The 22,134-nt window shown below is 42.8% G+C and overlaps 1 protein-coding gene and 1 long non-coding RNA gene across 2 annotated transcripts in view; one reads left to right on the top strand and one right to left on the bottom strand.

Moving 5' to 3' along the window:
* Positions 1 to 764: 764 nt before the first annotated feature.
* prickle2b (prickle homolog 2b) lies at positions 765 to 19,453 on the top strand. Its single transcript, XM_069712688.1, has 8 exons — positions 765 to 1,247; positions 7,463 to 7,646; positions 11,690 to 11,803; positions 12,881 to 13,018; positions 15,172 to 15,375; positions 15,976 to 16,162; positions 17,203 to 18,087; positions 18,212 to 19,453. The coding sequence occupies exons 2-8, from the start codon at positions 7,515 to 7,517 to the stop codon at positions 19,171 to 19,173; spliced, it is 2,622 nt and encodes an 873-aa protein (XP_069568789.1). The 5' UTR covers positions 765 to 1,247; positions 7,463 to 7,514; the 3' UTR covers positions 19,174 to 19,453.
* Positions 19,454 to 21,921: 2,468 nt separating this feature from the next.
* The window catches only part of LOC138629150 (uncharacterized), a 45,230-nt gene continuing 45,017 nt past the window's right edge, over positions 21,922 to 22,134 (bottom strand). The window contains exon 2 of the long non-coding RNA XR_011311517.1: positions 21,922 to 21,990. This is a non-coding gene — a long non-coding RNA (uncharacterized lncRNA). The remainder of the gene's footprint in view (positions 21,991 to 22,134) is intronic.

The following is a 22,134-nucleotide window of genomic DNA, read 5'->3' as shown; positions in this document are numbered from 1 at the left end:
AGCGTGTGGAGCCAGAGCCTTTTTGGAGACAACCCCTTGTGGCCATTGGTGGTATTGCAGTTTATGGCACGTTAGCCTCATTTTTCAGACCCGAAAGCTCCATAGACTTTTATATACAGTCTGTAGTTTGCATCCTGGTGAAATGTCAAGGTATAAATGTAGTCTTATCTTTCACGGTTTAATCATTCATCACCATGTCATTAAACCAAAAAAAGAGAGAGAGAGAGAGAGAGACTTAACTAGAAGCCAACTTACCTGCTCTGGATTTCTCTAGAGTTAAGTGTGAATGTTCAGTTTTGACCTTGAAAGCAATACTTTATTTAAAATAACTAAAACTTTAACTTGAGGTCCAATAATGAACTTTTTCTGGAACTTTCCTTGCCTTTTGTCATTCATCCTCAGCAGATAAGTTATTAGGGGTTTTGATGGACTATTAGTTTTCACTCTGTGCAGAAGTTCATAGAAGCCAAATCCAAAATAAAAATTGTTCTTAGTTTTTATGGTTATTTTGCTTTGCTGTAAACTTCAGTCTGTCTTTTTAATTTGGTATCTAAAGAAAAGAATAACCATGTTTAATATGTGAAGTTCAATAACATAGCCTGTGTAGATTCATATTCATGCTCATTTTGATAGCTTCAGTTATAAACCAAATACAGCATATTCAGACATTTGACACTACTTCTACTTTGAAAGTGCAAACCGGAAGCCGTATAGTTATTTATGTGCGCTTGACTTCAGTTAAGGCTTAAAGCGCTGCTGTTCAGTGGGTAGGCCAGCAGCAAGAGGAGTTCTTCGACCACTCCGTGCTTTTACACACTGAAAGTCGCTGATCTTCACTTACCACTCGGCAGCAGTTACTACCAAAGGAGATCTCTCTTTTATTCTTTGGGATTGGAAATTGTTTTGGCTGTACCTGCGCTCTTGTTTGGACCTGTGAGTTACCGCAAAGAGGAATCCGTTTTTACGCGTTTTAAGTTGTTGCTTCGTCTTCGCTTTCTCTCCGTTTGCTGAACTCCAGAGTGTATCAGCGGAGAGCAGGGGGTTGACAGGAAGGCTTACAAACGGACGGGATAGATGCTGCAGGGGGGTGCGGATCACAGCGGGCGAGACTGGTGTGTTTTCGTGGCAAAGCTTTGGCGTTGGAGTTGTGACAAATTCTGCGATGAGGAACACGTATTCTAAAACCCGCAACACCACAACCACCGAGGTCAGGACTATGGCTTTTCTCCGCCGCAGTTTATAAGAAGGTAAGCAGGAGATAATATGAACTCGTTTGTTTTCGTGGCTCTATTGAAAGCGCAAGCGATGACCAATTCCGGGGCTTTAAATGCGTAATGGTAAGTGGCACAAATGTGTCTGCTTATTTATTCCAGTTCATGTCTGATTTTAACCTCTGTAGCATTCTCTTTTAAATGTATGCGTAAAGTAGTCGCCCATTTTGCAGATGCCTGTGGGATTTTAAACAAACTTTTGCATTACTCAAGAGGCTTCCACTGCGAGAAAATCGTCGCTTTCCGTATTTATAATATGTTATTGCAGAGTTGTTGAACTCGCACTGTAGCTTTCTCTCTGTGGACGTGTTCTCACCGGTTTCTACCCCCACTCCACCCCCTGTAGCGCAATGGTCAGTCTAATGTGTGCTGTGTACCGTGCGCCGCTGTGCCATATGGATAGTCTCGTCTGAAATAATGAATAAATCGGCCTCTGGGTGTCGATTTAAACAAAATCTAATTTCACAACAACCGTTTTTAGAATGTTTTTCCAGTTAATTATATTTCCAATGTTTGAGTCCTCTTGGTTAAAATGCTCCCAAGTATTTCCTGGAGTTGGCTGCACTCGAAACAAGTGGCACAATCGCAGGTCCGTTGCAGTTGTTTTGGAGAAAACGTTCCAAGACTCGATTAAGGCTAATTGACCCTTTAAGATGGTTCACTTATTACATCGTTTTTAGCAGTGAAAGGGGACACTCGATTTGCACATGAATGGGCTGACAGGCGAGTAATGAATAATGTGGTTTCAGCAGCTGGCTGCGGGCTCACTGGGCTCCTCAGGTCTGAGATCAGCCCAAACATTAATTGAACTGACAGGAGCCCAAAACACCAGACTAACATAATTTCTGACATTCACAACTTCCTGTGGACAAAAGGACTGAAAGAAAAGAAGATGCGTTTTCCAAAATATACCAGAGTAGACCAAAGCCATTTAATACATGTTGTCGGTTCACAAACTTACGGACGATCTGTCACCGCTTTTCTGCCATCTGATTATGGTTTGAAGTCTGTAGGTTGTTTTGGAAGCCTGCTCCTTCCACGAACCCCCATCCAAAGTAGAGTCACTTAATGGAGCAAGTTAACTCACAATGACTAAGTAATGTGATCCCGTCTCATGTATAGTGTAGCTGAAAAGTGAAAAGTCTGATGTTACATAAATAACTTTTTTTTTTTTTTTTTGCTTCTCCTATCCTGTACAAATACTGTATCATTCAGTGCTCAGAGAGAGACAGAAAATTACTTTTTCAATCACCTGAGTAACATGGAAGAAAAAGCTCACTCTCTTGCAAGTCTACAATTTAAAAACACAAATTGTTTAACCATTGAGCCCTGACATGTTTGTACATGGTCTAGTGTGTGTATTACCTATCTGCAAATAGATACTACCGGTTGGATTATACAGTTGAAAGTCCCTCCCCAATTTTTGATTTTGGCTCTACATTATTTTGAATTTATTAAGAAACTCTTTTTGTGACACATTTTTTTAATCTAAAACATTAACATGAAACACCATTTTCCATTCAATTTAAACGGTGATCCACTGCATTGGACAACAACGTTAATTTCACCAAAGATCAAACAGTGACTAGCTTTTAATTAACAGCTATGTATCCCATGAATCGTAGGAGCACCATTGAAGATACAACTACAACAGTTTTGTGTTGTGCTTTTATTAAAGTTGGGCCCATGAGAGACCAGTAGATAAATGAACAGTCAAAATAAAATCTTGAAGGACTGAAGTATTTGCTTTAGTGCAGATCATACTAGCCTACATTTCTTATGATGCAATTGGAAAAATGTCTATCATATGATGTCACCAGGTTTATGTGTTCAGACTCTGGAATGCCCCGTCCAAAGCTTTAAAAGACATTATTGAAGTGTTTTCAGAAGGCTGTGAAGGGCTTATTGTCACAAATAAAGTGATCTTAGTGCAAGCAGTCATTGTAACAAAATTGTTTTTTTTAATTGTTGTTGAAGTACAAAGGTACCTACATGTTGCTGTTCTTTAGAATAGAGACCACAGGCTAGCTGGAAAGGGCTTTGGCTGTCTGTAATTGGTTATGACAGGTGGATGCAGTCCTAATCTCTGTCCCCAGCAACACGTTGCATGACGCTCTGGCTAATTAGCCACTAATGGAAAATGTCTTTTTCAAGCCTGATTCTTGTCAGGAACACCTCAAGTCATGTTTATCTGTGATTAACTCCAAATGTCTCCAAAGTCAAAATGTAGCCCATGGATACAAAGGCTTTGTTTGTGTGTATTTTGGTAATTTGTGCAAGGAGGGCTAGTCTCTGAAGCCCCTGAAAAGTAATCTGAAGAAGCACTGAACGGAAACGTTGTATCTGCTAAAAAAAAAAAAAAAAAAAAAAAAAAAAGGCAGTTAAAGAGAAAAGAGTCCATCCTCTTCCCCCACTTCTTCCAAAGAAAACAAAAGCAGAGGCAGGAAAAAAAAGCCTTGACTTGGCTGCCTCCTACACCCAGCTGTTCTCTACTCTCTAGTCCTCCAACCTTTTGCTTTTGTGCAGAGCTGCCATTTAAAAATGAGATTTTAATCTGACCATCTAGAGTGATGCTATGGAAAAACTGCAGCGGTTTTGGGAGCTACTTGGGAATTAAAGCTAAATGAGATGTCAGTTTCAAACCCACCAAAGCTATACTTCTATGACTGGCTCTTGGACACACTTGAATCAGATGGTCTTCTAAAGTCTGTTTTAAATACTCTCCTAGTCCTAATCTTCAAATTAGGATTACTACCTTTGCCCCATTTTTGATTTTCAAAGATAATTTCTACAAACCAACCTTTGCTTCGGTTTGAAGCACATACGATTTTAGTTTTAAGACCTGCTTGCTCTAACTGTAGGCTATGCTTGCTTAAAATCTTGCCATGCTGGGCTACAACAATTGAGCCAACTCTCTGCAGCTGTCAGAGTGGCCTATCAGACCCTAGTTACATATTAAAACCACCCATTACCTGGGTTACAGCGCTAATCTGGGAGAACAGGATGATGATAATTAACTCGAAACAGTGAATCATTGTCCACTGACTTCATGGTCACAGTGATTTCAATCTGAAAACATACCCCCCAGGTCCTGAGCAAACCTCACACTCCAACCCACCAATGACACATCAGCATTTGCATCTCCCAGGAGATGAAAGAGGCCAGGCACGTGTAACTGAAAAAACAAGCCTCTTGTCCTTCCTTCTCTTTACCTCATAGTCATTTTTGAGGCATCAGTGATGTTCTTGACTTGTATTACTCGAGTCCCTAAATCCGATCTAATTGAAATCATGAAGTTTACAAGGGGAAGCTCTGGAATTAAGTTACAGAGGAGGGGAAATCCCAAGCATGTTCATGAAGCATGTTGTAAATCATGAGCATGGTAAAGGGGAAGGAAGGAGCAACAGCCCCTCTAAGGTCTACAGCATCTCTGCCAACGCTGACTTTGTGAGATCAGAAAGATTATGAGAGGAATCATAATTTCGATTCTGAACTGAGAGAGTGTGTCAGAGAGGCGTGTTTCTCTAACGGTCACCAGCTTCTGTGACTGAGTTGAACTCCACTGAGGCTGTAACAGGCAAAGTGTGGGAGCGAGGACAGTTATGTTTTATCCTCTCAGGAGGAATGTGGTGTGAAATGCTTTCCATCAGGTCCACGGAGCCCCTTCTGGCTATTTGTATACTCCTATCTCCGAGAGTCCCTCTTCAGCCCAAGGCAGAAATAACTTCTGTTTACCTGGCAACATGTCAGAAGAATAGCAGAATTGTCCACACAGGCTGAAACGGTTGTATCTTCACATGTGGTGCCTCTCTCCTGCACTTTCAAACACTATCCTCACAGCGAGTGTGTGTTGTGTGTGCCAGAAAATCGGCTTTAAATTAGTAATGATGGTGAAGGTGCTGGGCTGTAATGAGGCAAGCTGTGTTGCCCCGGGCTATAGCATCCTGCTGCGGGGACTGGGACTCGCTAAACACCCTTCTTCCAGTCTGCCTGCTTGACAGCTCTTTAATGACTTTATCTGCCTGTGCTGCATCGCTGCTCAGTTTATCATACCCATCAATAACCATGGCAGTGATATCTGGCCACTTTGTGTATTTCGTTAATATTTATGGGACTGGTTTGTGAAGTCTGTGATTTGCCCGTCCTCCATAGTCACAACAGAAGTTGCAGAGGTCTGCCTCTCTGCACAGGTTAGTGTTGAAAGCTGGAGCTGACAGTAATAGCCTGTTAGGCTTCTGCCGGATGGTGGAGAATCTCAAGTGCTGATGGAGAATTCATCCAATCTGACCTATATATTTGTATGTTTTCCTTTTAGGGATTACATGTCATATGACGAGTTGTGGTATGTCAGTGGGATGTTTTACTTGCACTAGGTAAAAGCTTTCTTAATGTATTTCAAGACTCCATTCTATCATCAAAATCCATCAGTGCCAAGTCAAATAGACTGAAGTGCTTTGTTAACCAAGGATCAACCCTTGGACAAGAAGTGCTCCTTTGAGAAAGAGACAAGATGAGACTTGGCCAGCTCTCCACATCCTTGGTCTGCGCTCCACACACTTTACACTAACGGGCAGTCCACACGTACGAATTCAGAAAGCTGGGACATCGCCAACTGCAATTCATTGTGAATGAGACATGATGTTGCAAGCCGTACGCTCCTCCGATGAGCTCATCATCATCATTACAGGGGAAAGTTGAGAAAGGTTTAACGATTTGGAAATATCCAGTGATGCAGTGTTTGCCAATAGGATGGATCTGGCGATGTGCAGGGCCGAAATGCCCGACATGGTATTAACAGTTCCAACAATCACCATAAGGAAGGAAAAATATAGGCAACAAACAGTACAACATGAAAACAAGCAGTTAAATGCTCAACACAACACCAGAACTACAGACTCTTAAGTGGCCAGATATTGCCAACTACTCTGTATCCAATGTGTGAACACACTGTAACAGATCCTCAGCTAACCAAGGTGTCAGTCTGTCAAACAGTGTCCTGAGAGTCCTTAAGCTCCTCTGTCTGTCAGGCAGGCCGGCATCCATCTGGGAAGGTAATGGGATTGTCTCCCTGATTTGGCTGCCTGAGGGGCTGCAAGGGTTAGTGGGATGTGACCTTCTGGCCACCCAGTTTCCACTTGCACAGTTCAGAGCTGTCAAGGACACAGGGATCTGTATGTTTGCGGTGTCTCCGCCCTTTGTATTAGACTACAGACCTGGTGAAAGTGGCCTGTCTTTTTTTTTTTTATTTTAATCCATGCACTCAAGTATTTAACCCACATCCTGTTCTTCTTTTCTGAGACATCTCCCAGGAGTAATTCATGGGTGTTGATCTCAGTATTTTGGAAGACATCCCTTTACAGTTTATGAAATATAACAAATCTCGTTATTAGTCTGTGAACATGCAGCAAAGAGGAGGAGTGTTTCAAACACTCCCAACCATTTTTGCTGTGGAAACTCACACATGGATACTTTTCCATTTTATAGGTGGGTGGGTCAGCTTGGCTGATGAGAGTAGAGCACTGTCCTGGCAAAGCATCTGCTAGTGTTTCTTGCTAACCTTGTACAAAGGAAAGTGCTTGCGTGTTGGTGTGTTTGTACAGTACTGTTTTCCATCACTGTCACTGGCTGTTTACTGCTAATTTCCATTGCCTATTTGTGGTTATATCTTCATACTCTCCATACCCCAAAGGATTGTTGAGCGTTGCGTTTGTGGCACCAGAATTTTACTGAGAGCCGCAGTGGGAAGCCTTGGCCTTTTAACTGAAGAGTTTGTAGGTCTGCAAATATGCACAGAAAAGTGTTTCACCAAACTTTACCAGGGGGCTTTAATATGTTTACAGCCACACCGTTTGTATGATGGTTTTTCCAATTCATCAACAATTTTTTTTATATTATCTTTTTACATTTTCCAAGATTAAGGGCGAACTTTAGAAGCCCAAACAGCCACTGTGTAATAGTCTTGTTTCTCTTGAAAGTGGATCTAAATGTAGTTCTATTTACATTAAGATTATTAAAGTGAGTACTTGTTTTCACACTAATGATGGCCTATTCTTGGATGTAAAATGTACAACTGCACAAACCACACAGCATAATGTAGAAGGCCGATTTAAGCGCTGGTTTCATGTCTATATGCATGCATGTACGTACGACGTTGGCTTGACAGGTGTTTTTTGTCTGTTTGTCGTCGGCAGGAAGATCTGTGTGCACTGTAAGTGTCGTCGTGAGGAGCATGCAGTGACAGCCATGCCTGTAGAGATGGAGAAGACGGTCACCAAGCTAATGTACGACTTCCAGAGGAACTCGACCTCCGATGACGACTCGGGCTGTGCCCTGGAGGAGTACGCCTGGGTGCCACCAGGACTCAAACCCGAACAGGTATCGGCATGTTCCCTCTTATTCTAATCTGCGCTACATCATATTAACACTGGATGACGCTTGAACCACTGAGATCTATTCCAAAGTTCGGTATAGTGCAGTTTTCCTACCTAGCATTTTAGTCTTGTTATTGGTGGCCAATAGACATTTTCTCAGTGTGGGTGAAAGGCCGACGAGAAGGGGAGAAGGATTCTACAGATATGCACAGACAGGTTTTCGTTATAAAATGTAACATGGTGTAAATCTAATAAAAATTCCTTAGCTCTGCACTGTGTATTTTGTTACACATCATGCCTGTATTTTGTAACCGTTTACTTGGGAGCTGCATGTCGCCATGTGATAGCATGCCCGTTATGCTGACTGTGCCTTCTGCAGGCTAATGGATAACAAGGATTATGTGGCTCCAGTGGTCAAATTAATCTCCAATTCATTCTGCCTGCAAAAATGTTTACAGTAGGTTTCATCGCCCTCACTACCGCTAAGCGGGGCCTGCATTACACAGAAACCCATTAAATGGCCCCATGTCTGTTGAAGAAAATCCTCTTTTACAATACTCCACTGAAGCGTAGGTGTGCACAGATGGGCAGGTTGCCAGTTTTATAGGACAATAGATACGTTTATGGAAGCTGGTTTCATTTTGTTGATGAGCTGAGAGCAATGAGCTGGTCAATACAATGTTGGCGCAGCCCCCTGTTTTCACCTCGAAGGACTGAGAGCAGCTATTTTTCATTCCTCTCCAGGGTCACACTTCTGACCCCAAACTCAATTAGGTTCTCGTCTTGTGGTGATATGACCTCAGGAACAGTCAGTCAATAATGGGAACTGGGCTGGGTACTATAGCAAGAGCACAATCCAAGTTAAACTGCCATGAAAATAACCGAGTATTTTCTTTTTCATTTTGACAAACAATCGAACGGAAAAAGGATTAAATTACAATTATAAAGTGATCATTTTTTCATTTATAACAACTGACAGTGCACTAAATGTGTCTGAAACTGACATCGAAAGTCATTCAAGCTGTGGAAACTGGTTGTGTGACCTTTCATAGGGGAGCGGATGTAAACACAAAGCTAAAGCTAAAGCTCCATGATCTAAGCGGTGGGTTTAGATTTCCCCACCAGGAGCTGGTGCTCTGTGTCAGTCTGCTATTCAGCCAGTAGTGGTGTAAAATCACCAGTCTGTAACAAGAGATTTCTAAGCAGAACTAAGGCATTCAATCAGACATATCTGAGGGATTATGGGGGATAACTTTGCACTTATATGGGACTGTTTCTAGTAACACAAAGCTTATAGTTATATGCCTCAAATTTAAGCTGATCTTCTCGTCTTTTAAAATAAAATTATTGGTTGTTGCCAGGTTACAGTTTGTCATGGCCAATAATGTGTGTGGTGATTTTTTTTTTTTTTTTTACTGTCATGTAGCAAGGGCTTAAACAGAATCTGCTCATCATCTACAAAGATCTGATATTATTTTGCAGTCAAACATGAGGTATGCTTTTGCAAACACTTGCATGTGGGATATTTGAATAGAAATCCAGTTCAAGGTTATCCATGCAAACCAGAGGTCTTTCCAGGTTCTGCAATGCACCCGCAGCTCTGAAGTGGATAAATTAACTTTCAAACAACAAATAGCCGGTCTGGAAGGGCAACTTGACCTGCTCCAAAATGGACCTGAGGACAATCACAGATCAAGGTCAAACAAAACTGCCAGCTGCTGACCTGATTACTGCCAACAGCTGTGAATGGGAGATAAACGGTCAGTATAGGCAAGTGTCAGCTGGGTGGTCTGTTAGTCTTTGGCCTAAACTGCAAATGGGTAAAAATCTAGCATTTAAAAAAAAAAAAAAAGGCTTGCATGTTAACTAGTAATAGTGCTGAGCTGCGGGCATTCACACGTCGCAGCAAAGATGTGAAAGGAAAAGGACGAAGAAAGAAAACGGCTATTAAATTCTCTCTCATGCCATGAACATGCTGTCTTTCCCACCATATTTGACTGTAACTACTAGTGTTTTCTCACCAATATAATATCTACGTCTGCTAACCACCGCAAAGTGGCTTGTAGAGAGAACGTCAGAACTGGTGCCTGGTGGTGTCTTTTCCTCGGCCTCCCTGGCCATTAACAGCAATAGAAACCAGCTGTGGGAAGCAATCGCTCTTGTCACTCATTTGCAAAGTCCTCCCATTTGCTTTAGCTTTTAAAAACACTCTTCGGTACAGTTCGAAATGCTGCCCTGTCTTTAGTTTCGTCTGCTTTCGATTACAGTTATTATCACAAGCTTCTCCTGGCTCTTTTTTGTGTCCATTGTGTGGTGTGTATACATACAAGTGTGTGTGTGTGTGTGTGTGTGTGTGTGTGTGTGTGTGTGTGTGTGTGTGTGTGTGTGTGTGTGTGTGTGTGTGTGTGTGTGTGTGTGTGTATCTGCCTTTCGATCTTTTCCTCAGGGCAGTGTGCCTTTCACTTCCAGATTGTAACCCTGTTGTTGTTAGAAGCATGTTTCGTAATTTATCATTAGCAGTGTGTGTGCGCACATCATGCGTGCTTGCATGTGTATGTGTCCTTCATGAGCTATCCTGAGACTCCACCTCACCCCACCCACCGGCGTCCGTCCTGAGTTTTGCCGACAGGACACTGATCCCAGGTCCCTCGCCAACACCAGTGGAAGCCAACAAAGGCAGATACGAAGGAATTAGGTTACATTTAAAAACAAGAGACTGTTGCTGGAAATTCATTCCAACAACAAGCATGCTTGTGTAAAAGGCTGCTTAAAGGGGCTTCATGCTGCACACGCTGAATATGACGCCACAGCTTTGAGACAATATTTAATTTTGGTTTTACAAAATTAGAGCATAACACAAGATGTCTGCAATATTCAGGTTAATCTGTTTTTGTGTGACAGACTCTGTGTTATTGCCAAGGACAAAGCTGATAGCTTCTAGTCAGTAAATCCATTCAGGTGACCGGTGGGTCAATACGAGTGGTATGACCTAGTCAGCAAGTATCGATCATGGATCTTGTCTCTCCAAAAGTCCTCAGTGTGTGTTATGCTCTGTTGTTTCTATTTATTTCATTCATTGAAAGATTCACTCTTCTACTTTTACTTTTCATTTAACATTTGAATTAATTTCTCTTCCTCTTCCTTCTCTCTCCCTTTCTATCCTAAAATCTTCCTTTAAAACCCTTTGACTTTCTCAGTTTGCTCCACCCTCCTCCAGTCACATTCATATATGACTGCCTGACCTTTGTTATACCTCGGCCCCCTGTTACAGTGTAATAAAAAAAGAGACTGTAATAAATAACATGGAGATGACACTCATTGTCTGCCTCGGTAATGTAAAGAATATCCGAGTACTTTGGAATGTCCAGATTAACATTAATCCTGCTGCCGCCCGCGTTCGAGTGCACGAACGCTGCGACGTTAATCACTACTTTGTTTGCGTGTGCATGAGTGTGTGCTCATTTGATGGGTCAGTCATACATTACCATGTCAGTGTGCAGAGATGGAGAGGTGAGGTTCCATTAAGTCTCTGCTGGTGGGCTATAAATCAAAGTGATTTTAACCGTGTGTGTGTGTGTGTGTGTGTGTGTGTGTGTGTGTGTGTGTGTGTGTGTGTGTGTGTGTGTGTGTGTGTGTGTGTGTGTGTGTGTGTGTGTGTGTGTGTGTGTGTGTGTGTGTGTGTTTTGGTGAGTCCCAGTTTTTGTACAGTTGTCATTTTGCTGCTGAAAATACTAGTCAACAGCGTTTTAATAATAAATTCATCATTTGAGCTAATATTTCAAATAAAGCTGCTTGAATTTGAGGATTTGTATTTTTTCGATCCCTTATAATAAACTGAATGCTTTTACCTTTTTTTTTTAAAGTGGCACAGAGAAAACATGCAACTGGCAGACAACATGTTGGGCTATGGGAAGTCTACATGCGCATTTTATTTTGTGATGTTTCATAGACAAAACAATCACGTCTGCTTTAGTATTTTGGGGGTTTGTCAGGCATGTTGCGGTCCTTCATCATTCTCATCCTCACCGTCTCTTGTCTCTTCCTCAGGTTCATCAGTACTACAGCTCCCTGCCTGAGGACAAGGTGCCCTATGTGAACAGCCCAGGAGAGAAATACCGCATCAAACAGCTGCTCCATCAGCTCCCGCCCCACGACAATGAGGTGAGAGTCCAAACTGACGCCCTCCCCCACCGCCTCCGTCCATCCATCTATCGCTTCCTCCCTCCCTCCTCTCCTTCAGGGCAATACAGAGATAAGAGGGAAGCATGGAGGAGACAGACACAGGAAAAATGGTGTCTGTCTTCTTAATGGGCAAGGAGGAGATAGTGAAGTGCCTGTGTGTGTGTAGCTGCCGATTTAAAGTTCGTTACATTAATAGGTCATTACCACAATTGATCTTGAGATACTGATAGACACGGTGCAATCCCTTAAAAGATTGGCACACTTCAACACCTTACAGTAGGCTAATAATCAGCCTGGGTTGCCATTTATTTTTACTTTCTTATAAAGTGTGACCTTATGGAGCTATTTTCTTTCTTAATCTGACTATTAATCTGATTGGTCAACTGAATCTCTAGCTGAGCAAATGCAAGAAACACAATATAGCTCCTGTCCCTCCACATAGTATGTCTCAACTCAACTCAAGTCTACTTTACTCAACTCTTAATCTTTATTAGATTTTGTTTTCCACTGTAGCTGGTGGTCAAAGAGACATTACATTTGGCTGCTGTGACATTATCTTCTTCATCAGTATGTGGCAGATGAAATTGTGGCCGCTATAATAATTTGGCTGTTTAACAATAGTGGGTTTGTGTAGTATGCCCTGTATCGCACAATGATGACATAGAGATGCAGGTATAATCTAGTGACGATTCTCGCTGACCAATCAGTGGTCTGCAGTGTTTTCACATCACTTTTTAGGATGGGCTCAGCTCCCTTGGAACTTGAAGTGACACCAAAAAAAAAAAAAAAAATAGTAGCAGATACTATACACAAGGTTTGCCTAATGGAAAACCAAAAAAAGATGAGTTGTGTTAAGCTACACCATGCAGTGGGAAAATGGATTATCAGATGTGTTGAGAGGTGGGATTCTTTCTTCTTTTACTTCTAATTCCTCCAGTAAAAATTTATATTTCAGTCTCTTAGAATGGAAAATTATGGTAATAATGAAATCATTATAGAAAAATGACATTGGGTCAAAATGTATGTTTAGCATATGGTGTGATGTGTATCTTGTAGCTACGGTACTGTAACAGTCTGGACGATGAGGAGAAGCGAGAACTGAAGCTCTTCAGTAACCAACGGAAACAGGAAAACCTGGGTCGCGGCAATGTCCGTCCATTCCCTGTGACGATGACCGGGGCCATCTGCGAACAGGTAGCTGACAGAAACATCACTTTTTACATTGGTGCACGGTTCCACTCCTAAATGTCATTTCTGCACTGAGTGCCATGACAAGAGTGGATTAAGTGTGACAAGATCAAAGGTGCGTGATGCGGCCAGTGAAATGAAAGCAATGAATCATGTGATAGACATAACGAACAGCCTGATGGCATTTCAGGTATTTTGATGTATGAGAGGTGCTTCATGTTGACATATAAAGGGCAGAGAAGCAGCAACTGCCTGCTTTTACGACAATGTTGTGACCTTGTCAATCCTACCTCAGAGTCTTGCTCTTACAAGGATCTTGAGGCGGTATGTATGCGTGTGCTTTGTCGTAATATTTCCCTGTGACACACCAGCCGACAGCCTCATAAAATCGCAGAATTTATTTCTTTAAAAAAAGAGCATTACATAATACGTCAGGGAGCTAAGTTCGAGTTGAATCTGCCCTATATCTTCCTGAAAGTATTTCACACTGGTGCCGAGTGTCCCATCAAATATTAAATGTGTTGCTACATGTATTCTTGTAGTTGCCTTATGGGACTACACAGTGCAATGGAGTGTCCTTTTAACTTGCACACTTCAGCATCCGCTAGTTATTTGTTATTGTGTGCACAGCAGGTTCATACCCAGGTGGAGTTACTCCCCGTTGTGTTAGCGCCCCAGGTGTATAGCTGCTTTACAGCTTGTGCATCTCATCCAGTTAGAAGACACAGACACACACAAACGCAAACATGCAGGAGCAGATTGTATGGAGAGTGTGTATTGATTGAATTCCCCATCCCCCTTTGGCCTCCCGGCAGCAAGAGGCTTTGTGCCATTTGGATAACCTGATTGTAACTCTACCTCCGTCTCCACCTTCCCACCCTGCTGAATGTACTTTACCTACCTGACCTTTCCCCCTGTCTCAGTAGTGCTCCCTCTTGTTTATCTCTCCATCTTCTCTACCTTTAAACCTTGACGTGTATCCCCCTCTCCTTTTTTATCCTCCCGTATATCTCTTTTTTTACTCATCTCGTTTGTCCCCTCTCGGTCTGTACATGCCTTCCCCAGCCACACATATAAACACACAAACTTTGTGCTCTCAGTTGACTGAAATCTTTATGCAAAATTGTGTTGCAGACTGCGAAGCACCAATCTGATACACTGGATCATTGTCAGCTGTGATACGGACTTTATTAAAGATCCTATTAGAGAAGCTTTGACTTCTTTGAAAACTCTTACTTATTTGGGAACAGTGCATCTACTGTAGAGCTGAAATTATTAGTTGATTAATTAGTTTGTTGTTTGAACTTTCTCTGGAAAATTCTTTGTTGTTAGAATGCTTTTCTTTGTCTTAAGTGATTGAAAACAGAATCTCTTTGGGTTTTAGAAAACTATTTACAAATGTAAGGCTTTTGCAAACTCTGAAAGAAATTTTCTTTTCTAGGTTGCAACATTTTTTAGACCAAACTGTCAGGTTTTTTGGGGGGATAATGGAAGTGATTGTTAGTTGAACCAAATATCTTCTGCTGCTCTAAAGTGTGACAAACAGATCCAACAAACCAAGTCTGACCAGTTCCACCATTCTACACGTTCTTTCAAAGTATAGTGCAATTTGGTCTCCATACATGATAGCCCATTTGATTACATTGTCTTATGTCCTGCCCCAATGACCTGTTGTAACAGGAATTTACTTCATATTAAGGAATCAATGCCGCCCTGTCTGTTCTTTTCAAAGAGCGTTGCTTTCCAGACATGCACGTGAGGGAAATTCCCTGACTGAGCTGGGTGACTCCTTGTTGGCTTTGCAAACATCAATCATACCAGTCTTGGAGAGTTTTATTTTTTATTGGATTTAATGGTTCACATTGTGATCAAACAAATCTTTCCAGAGTGTTTTTGGTGCTCAGAAAAGTATATTAATAATTTTGCTGCATTTTTCGTGTAGAAATCGAAAGGTTCCAAGCAGTTCTACACCGTGAGCTGGACTGATTTTAAATTGAATAAGAAAAAAGCAGGCTCAAATTGTATTGGTATCTGCACTGCCTTGAGTTTACGTGTCAGAATTAGAAGAACGTGAGAGTTAAACAGTTACAAATACTAAAAAAGTTGCGTTTCAACAACCTGTTTCTAAAAAATCAAGTTCTTCTCCAATTTCTTTTTAGTGCGGAGGTCAGATAAATGGCGGTGACATCGCTGTGTTTACATCCCGGGCGGGTCATGGCGTCTGTTGGCACCCTGCCTGCTTTGTGTGCAGCATGTGCAACGAGCTCCTGGTGGACCTCATCTACTTCTACCAAGATGGAAAGATCTTCTGCGGTCGGCACCACGCCGAGAGGCTGAAGCCGCGCTGCACCGCCTGCGATGAGGTAGACGGCAGTCGCATGCAGACTCACATGCCTTCAGATGGAGGATCGTGTATAAACAGATACATGTCAGCCTTGAACATACTGTGCCTGTAACTGTGTCGGTAGAGCTATTTATAAAGTCTTTACACACATGCAGTCTACAGTATGCATGCCTGCATACACACCAAATCGATGTCATGTGATGCTCATGGGCTCACAACACACACTTGTCACAGTTTATTGCGTGCTGAGCTTTTTCCAGTTTAACAGGGTCGCCTATCAATAGCCTTATCTCGCAACCATTAACACTGACTTACTCTCTTACTCTGCAAATGGGGGCAAGGACACTGATTGTACTTAAAAAGCACCCCGGTGGTTCAACAGCAGCATAATTAAAAGCAAATGCACCATCTAGATTTCCCCACACACATTAGCCCACAACACAAGGCAGTGACAAAGAGAGAATACTAAGCTGCAGAAGAGTAACTGGTGCACATGGAGGGGGAGGGAGGGCAAGCAAAGTCTTTGTCCTGTCATTCAACATGCAGCAATAATCCAACGGAGGTTTTACCTCTGCGGACCTGTGATAAACGATACTCTTTCTTATCTCTCCCCTCTTAGATCATCTTTGCAGATGAGTGCACCGAGGCAGAGGGCCGTCACTGGCACATGAAGCACTTCTGCTGTTTTGAGTGTGAGACGGTGCTGGGGGGCCAGCGTTATATCATGAAGGAGGGACGGCCATACTGCTGCTCCTGCTTCGAGTCCCTCTACGCCGAATACTGCGACTCCTGCGGGGAACATATTGGTATGCTGCTTTCCCCATCAGGCCTCCCATTAGATCAACTGCATTAACCGCCAGCAGGTCATGCAAAGAAACCCTTACTAAATTAATTTTATAATGCTAAATACATGGAAAGAGAAGAAGATGAAAGGGTGACCTCATTTTTTTTCATAAAGTAGCTCAGACGAGAAAAGAGCAGAAAAGATCTGTCCTAGTTTTCTGCAGTTTATCATCAAACGATGTCATCCATGGTTAGGCATTTGAGGTAAGGGTCCACAGGAGAGGCCCACAGAGACCCCAGTTTACAGAGTACAGAAATATGAACAATACATCATGCAGTGTGAAACCAACCTGGGGCAAAGACATGACTGTACCAAGTGACTCTTCAACCTCAAGATCTGTTTTTATTACAGACATATGCAAGTGTCAGTTAAGTACAAATGTAAACATCCCACAACCCTTAATGTTAGAGGCAAACCCACTGAGAGAGGTAACTAGGGTATTATTCAGATGGAAACTTCGTATTTGCACCTCTTGGCCTCATGCCACCTCGTGTGTGTATGTGGTGTATGTGGTGTGTGTGTGTGTCCATGTCCATCCCCCAACAGGATGCCCAGGTGTGATTTTTGGCATATATCTGTCAACAAATTTGTTCTGTAATTATTTGTCAGACAGGATACCGAGAAGTATTTGGCTAAAAAAATACAACTGATTATAAATTGAAACCATCAGAAAACACCCTCCAACCAGATGGCAGCCATTAGCAAATAGCTGGTTTTCTTTCCCCTGCAACAACTGGAAACATTCTCAAAATGCTATGTGTTTATACAATGCTTGGCAAGCTCCATGAGTTTGCCCCAAAGCACAGCTCAGTAACCGCCTCAAGCTTCATTTTCTGACTCAACAAGCTATTTGCAATATGCTACTATTTTCAAGATTTAAAATAAAATTTGTGAGCCCTTTGATGAAGACGTCGTGCTTTGAATTTTAACTGTACATTTGTAACACAATCAGTCATTTTACCTACACTCTGTGGATTCATGTGTTTTTTGTCTTTCCTGCAGGCATTGATCAAGGCCAGATGACGTATGACGGGCAGCATTGGCACGCCACAGAGGGCTGCTTCTGCTGTGCCCGCTGTAAACGCTCTCTGCTGGGTCGGCCTTTCCTGCCCAAGCAGGGTCAGATCTTCTGCTCACGCTCCTGCAGTCTGGGGGAAGAGCCCAATGGCTCTGACTCCTCTGATTCGGCCTTCCAAAGTGCTCGCTCCACCAGAGAGTCCAGACGGAGCTCCAAGACAACAAAGAGTGGAGGAGGGGGGGGTGGAGTGCAGGCTGAAAGATTTTCAGGGGAGGTGGACCCACTGTCTTTACAAATGGATCTTCTGAGTCTTTCCAGCCAAACCCCAAGTTTGACTCGCGAGCCGCCGTCCTGGCAGAACCACGAGCAAGCAGGTGATGTATATAATTATGAATCTGACCCAACTGCCAACCCCACTCCTCTCCAGCTCCTCAGCCAGTGCAACATCAGAAGTGGGTATAACCCTACCTGCTCTGGACAGAATAATCAACAGCAGGATCACAGGATCAAGGAGAACGGAGGTTTAAAGAGACCCCCTATCTCGACAATGAAAGGCCAGTCCCTGAATGAGGCGTGGTTCCAGCAGCCAGCTCCAGAGGAGTACTATCCACCCAAACTGAGAACCCAAAAGAGCTTCACAGAGGTGTCCCATTGCTCTCAGCACCACAACGGCTTCTCCTCAGACAAGCGCTCAATTAGTTTGCACGGTTTTCAAAGGGATAGGGACAGAGATGCCGGGCTTCCAGCAACCACCCAAGTGGCAAGAAGCAGGAACCCCATTAATGCACTTAACTTCACAGAACAACTGACCCCGATAGAGCAGACGCCAAGAGGTTCCATGGAGTCTTTGGCTCTGTCGAATGCTACAGGTGGGTAGGGTAGCAGTAGTCGTTTGATTTGACTTGTTTCTGCTTGGTATCAAGATTTCATGTCTATTTACAATGGAATGACAAAGGCAAAGTTCAAATCTAATGCATCTCTATTTCCCTACAGGCAACTCTGCAGATGGCAGAGGAAAGCGTCAAGAGCACCTTTCTCGTTTTTCCATGCCTGATCTGAGCAAAGACTCGGGAATGAATGTGTCAGAGAAAAGTAACATGGGAACTCTCAATTCCTCAGGGCAGTTTCGTAGCTCTGAGTCCATTCACAGTCTCACCACTAGTCAGTCCTACATGGAAATGAACCCTCCCAGATCCTCCCAGTACCAGGTGCAGTACTGTGACCCTCCTGGCATGGGTGTGGGCATGGCTCATTTACCACCTGGCTTCACCTTCCAGGAAGAGGATAGGATTAGCTTGGTTAGCAGCGCCAATGCTGCCCGCCTGCCACCCATTAGTGAGCGCAGGGTGGGTGGTGTTGGAAGCGGAGGTGGAGGAAGGGATGCAAGTATCCGGATAGATACTCCAGAAGAGACTCCACAGAGACGTCGACACCACCATCACCGCTCCCGGAGGTCCCGTCGTTCTCGTTCAGAGAACGCTCTCCACCTGGTAGCAGAGCGAAGAGCAAGACCTCAAGAGAGACCACAGATGCGTGTGCGAGAGGATTACGACCGCTTCCCACCACCAAGGAGTGCCAGGGACCAGTTTGGAGTGGGAGGAGGAGGAGGAGGAGCAGGAGGAAGATACCAGCCCCAGTTCTTTAGACAGTGCCCCAGGACCACTTCAGACCTGACGCTGCAGAACCCCGGGGCCAGCAGACGTACTGGCTTGAACCAATACTCCTGGGATGATTATGACGACGATGACTGGTGCTCCACCTGCTCTTCATCCTCCGAATCAGAGGACGAAGGTTACTTCCTGGGTGAGCCCATCCCCAGGCCCATCCAGCTGCGCTACCTCAGCAACCAGGAGCTGGTCCATAAGTACAACAACACAGGGGTGGGAGGACCCGGCCGCAGCGGGCAGTTACACACCCGCAAACGCCGAAAAAGCAAGAACTGCATCATCTCTTAACACAGCAAATGACAATTTGTTCAGCTTTTGTACACTAACATCCTCCATCTGGAACAAAACTCAAACACCCAGTCCATTGATTCAGTGTTGTTGAGTGTTGATTATCATGTATTTGAAAGTCAGTGATGAATTGCAGTTGATAAACAGTGAAAAAGCAACCATGTTTGCATGTTTGTTCATTTTAATGTTTCAGAATATCTCCTGAGTATTAAGGCCAGCAGTTACATGTGCAGTTCTATCAGGTCACAACTTTAATCAAAAGCTGATGTGCATTTTTTTTTTTTTTATAATAACTGCTTTCCCATGTGGCAAACAAGTGTACAACATGGTCGGTTTGAAACAGTTGCTTTTTCATGCAATGTGATTTAAATATAGGATATACTGTACTGTTCTGAATTCAGTTCATAGTATGTACATAGATGAATGAACTAATAATTTCACTTAAGTTAAGGAACTCAGTGTAAATATGGTTGTAAATGAGGCCTCATATTTTTATATTTTGTATGGATAGAATCATTTATGTATTAAATATCTATAATGTAGAGATAGAACATGACAAAAACAGCGTATGCATGTGTTATTTGGCTGACCTGGTCCCGCATTTGGAATAAAGGAGTACTTCAGTGAGTTTTGTGATTGACAGCTGGTGTTTCTCTCCAGAGAGTGACAACACATGTGTAACCAAGTGTGCAAAACAGTCACTTTCTCCATCTGTTTAATGCATAAATGAATGACAATGCGGTGTAGAGGTTGATTCAAGGATTGTTAGATGGTATTGGGTGCAGTCACATTCAAACACACAGAGGTTCATTGTCCCAGGAACAGATGCCACTGAAGTCCTAGTTTATTGCATCAGCCTCTACAAGTTGCAAACAGCTGACCAAGGTCTAGAGGTGCAGTTATTGAAATCTGGTGATGCTTTAAATATTTCTTTATACTATGACATAGCTTAGACATTCCTCCATAACCATCATACTCTTCTTTCTCATTATGAACTTTTGTGACTTTGGTGATGCCCTGACTTTTAATTAAGCAAATTGTAATTTTTTTTTTTTACATTTTTCCAATACTTTAGTTTTTGTCTAATTTAATTTAGTCTAAGCTGTATTTTCAGCTCTAAGTGGCAAGTGTTAACTCACCGAAATAATATGTTCAGCGTGGTAAACATTAGACAAGCTAAAAGCCTGTTGGCATTGTCATTCTGAGTATTTTGTTAATGTTCAATTCAATTCAATTCAACTTTATTTATATAGCGCCAAATCACAACATAGGTTATTTCATGTCACTTAACACATTAAAGTCCTTACAGTAAGACTTTACAATATTATACAGAGAAACCCAACAATTCAACAATTCCCACATAAACTAGGAGGGGGTGGGAAAACTCCTCTTTAAGGGAGAAAAACCTCCAACAGAGGGAAGGAAAAACTCCCTCTTAACAGGAAGAAACCTCCGACAGAACCAGACTCAGAGGTGGGCGGCCATCTGCCTCGACTGGTTGGGGTGAGAGGAGAGAGAGAAAAGGACAGCATAGAGATATAAGAGAATAACTGTTTGTGGGGCTGACAATCACAGAGCAGAGACATGCAACTCCATGGTCGAGACATCTGCAAAAGAAAGAAGAGAAACTACACGAGCGAAGGAACTGAATGGAGACAACAGATAATAAGAAGAAACTATGGGAGAGAAAAAGATGGTGAGGTATGAGTCAGTTAAAGAGTAGGAGGAAAGAAAAGGAGCTCAGCATGTAACAAGGTCCCCCAGCAGCCTCGGCCTATAACAGCATAACTAAGGGTTGGTTCAGGTCCACCTGAGCCAGCCCTAACTATAGGCTTTATCAAAAAGGAACATTTTTAGTCTAATCTTAAAGCTAGAGAGGGATTCTGCCCCTCGAACACAAACTGGGAGCTGGTTCCACAGGAGAGGAGCCTGAAAACTGAAGGCTCTGCCTCCCATTCTACTTCTGGAAACTCTAGGAACCACAAGTAGACCAGCGTACTGAGAGAGAAGTGCTCTGCTAGGATTATATGGTTCTATAAGATCTCCAAGATAGGTTTTCCCCAGAAAGTATTCCAATTGTCAACGAAGCCCACATTGTTAACGGGACACCACCTCGACAATCAGCGGTGAAGTGAAGACGTACGGCTAAACATATCATCACTGGTCCGGTTAGGAAGGGGTCCAGAGAAAACTACGGAGTCCGACATTGTTTTTGCAAAGTTGCACACCGATTCAACATTAACTTTACAATCTGACTGTATTTACGATTAGCCTGAGCCAGCAGTTTCAGGTTAGATTCAATGTAGCCCGCTCTGGCCCCGGGAAGGCATCTGACTACGGCCGCTGGCATTTCAGCCAAAGCACTGATTACTGCTTCAGTTGGACATTACCATGGCTCCTCTTGTCTTCTTGTAATAAACTGGTCGACCTTTGCCCTTTGTTTACCCCTCATATGCATACATTGGGTCATTAGCGACCTGGAACTGAATTAGCTGTAATTAATTCATTTTTTTCCATTTAAGCACCCAGCTCCTTTTTAGTCCTCATACTATTTTAACAATTCACAGATGTATTTGGCTTATTGTCAAAGTTTGATGATGGTGCTGCCACTGGGTTACACGATTAGTTCAGAGCATAATTTTCTTTGATACTTCGAGGGGGGTCGACAACCACAACTCTATTAATGGAGATCTGCTTTCAGCTACTGATGATGATGAATTCAGTTTTGTGCAATTTATAAATCAGATTTTTATTTATTTGACCTTTATTTAACCAGGTAGAATCAATTGAGAACCAATTCTCATTTACAATGATGACCTGTCATTTGATTTTGTTAGACCTGAAGTGCATGTTTTTGGATGATGGGAGGAAGCCGGAGAACCCGGAGAGAACCCACGCAAGCACATGGAGAACATGCAAACTCCGCACAGAAAGGCCCAGGACCGGATTCGAACCCAGAAC

Source organism: Brachyistius frenatus, unplaced genomic scaffold (assembly GCF_029030835.1).
Source record: "Brachyistius frenatus isolate BFR_SWC_R1_liver_20210118 unplaced genomic scaffold, ASM2903083v1 Contig_4, whole genome shotgun sequence".
Classification (NCBI taxonomy): Eukaryota; Metazoa; Chordata; class Actinopteri; family Embiotocidae; genus Brachyistius; species Brachyistius frenatus.
Note: the sequence above shows the minus strand (reverse complement) of the source record. Positions and strands in the feature narration are given on the sequence as shown.

Bases quoted from the DNA above. Each gene is read 5' to 3' on its own strand.
- prickle2b (XM_069712688.1), top strand. From the start codon at position 7,515: ATGCCTGTAGAGATGGAGAAGACGGTCACCAAGCTAATGTACGACTTC. The intron at 13,019-15,171 runs GTAGCTGACAGA...ATTTCTTTTTAG, and splicing joins CCGGGGCCATCTGCGAACAG to TGCGGAGGTCAGATAAATGG. The intron at 16,163-17,202 runs GTATGCTGCTTT...TCTTTCCTGCAG, and splicing joins CTCCTGCGGGGAACATATTG to GCATTGATCAAGGCCAGATG.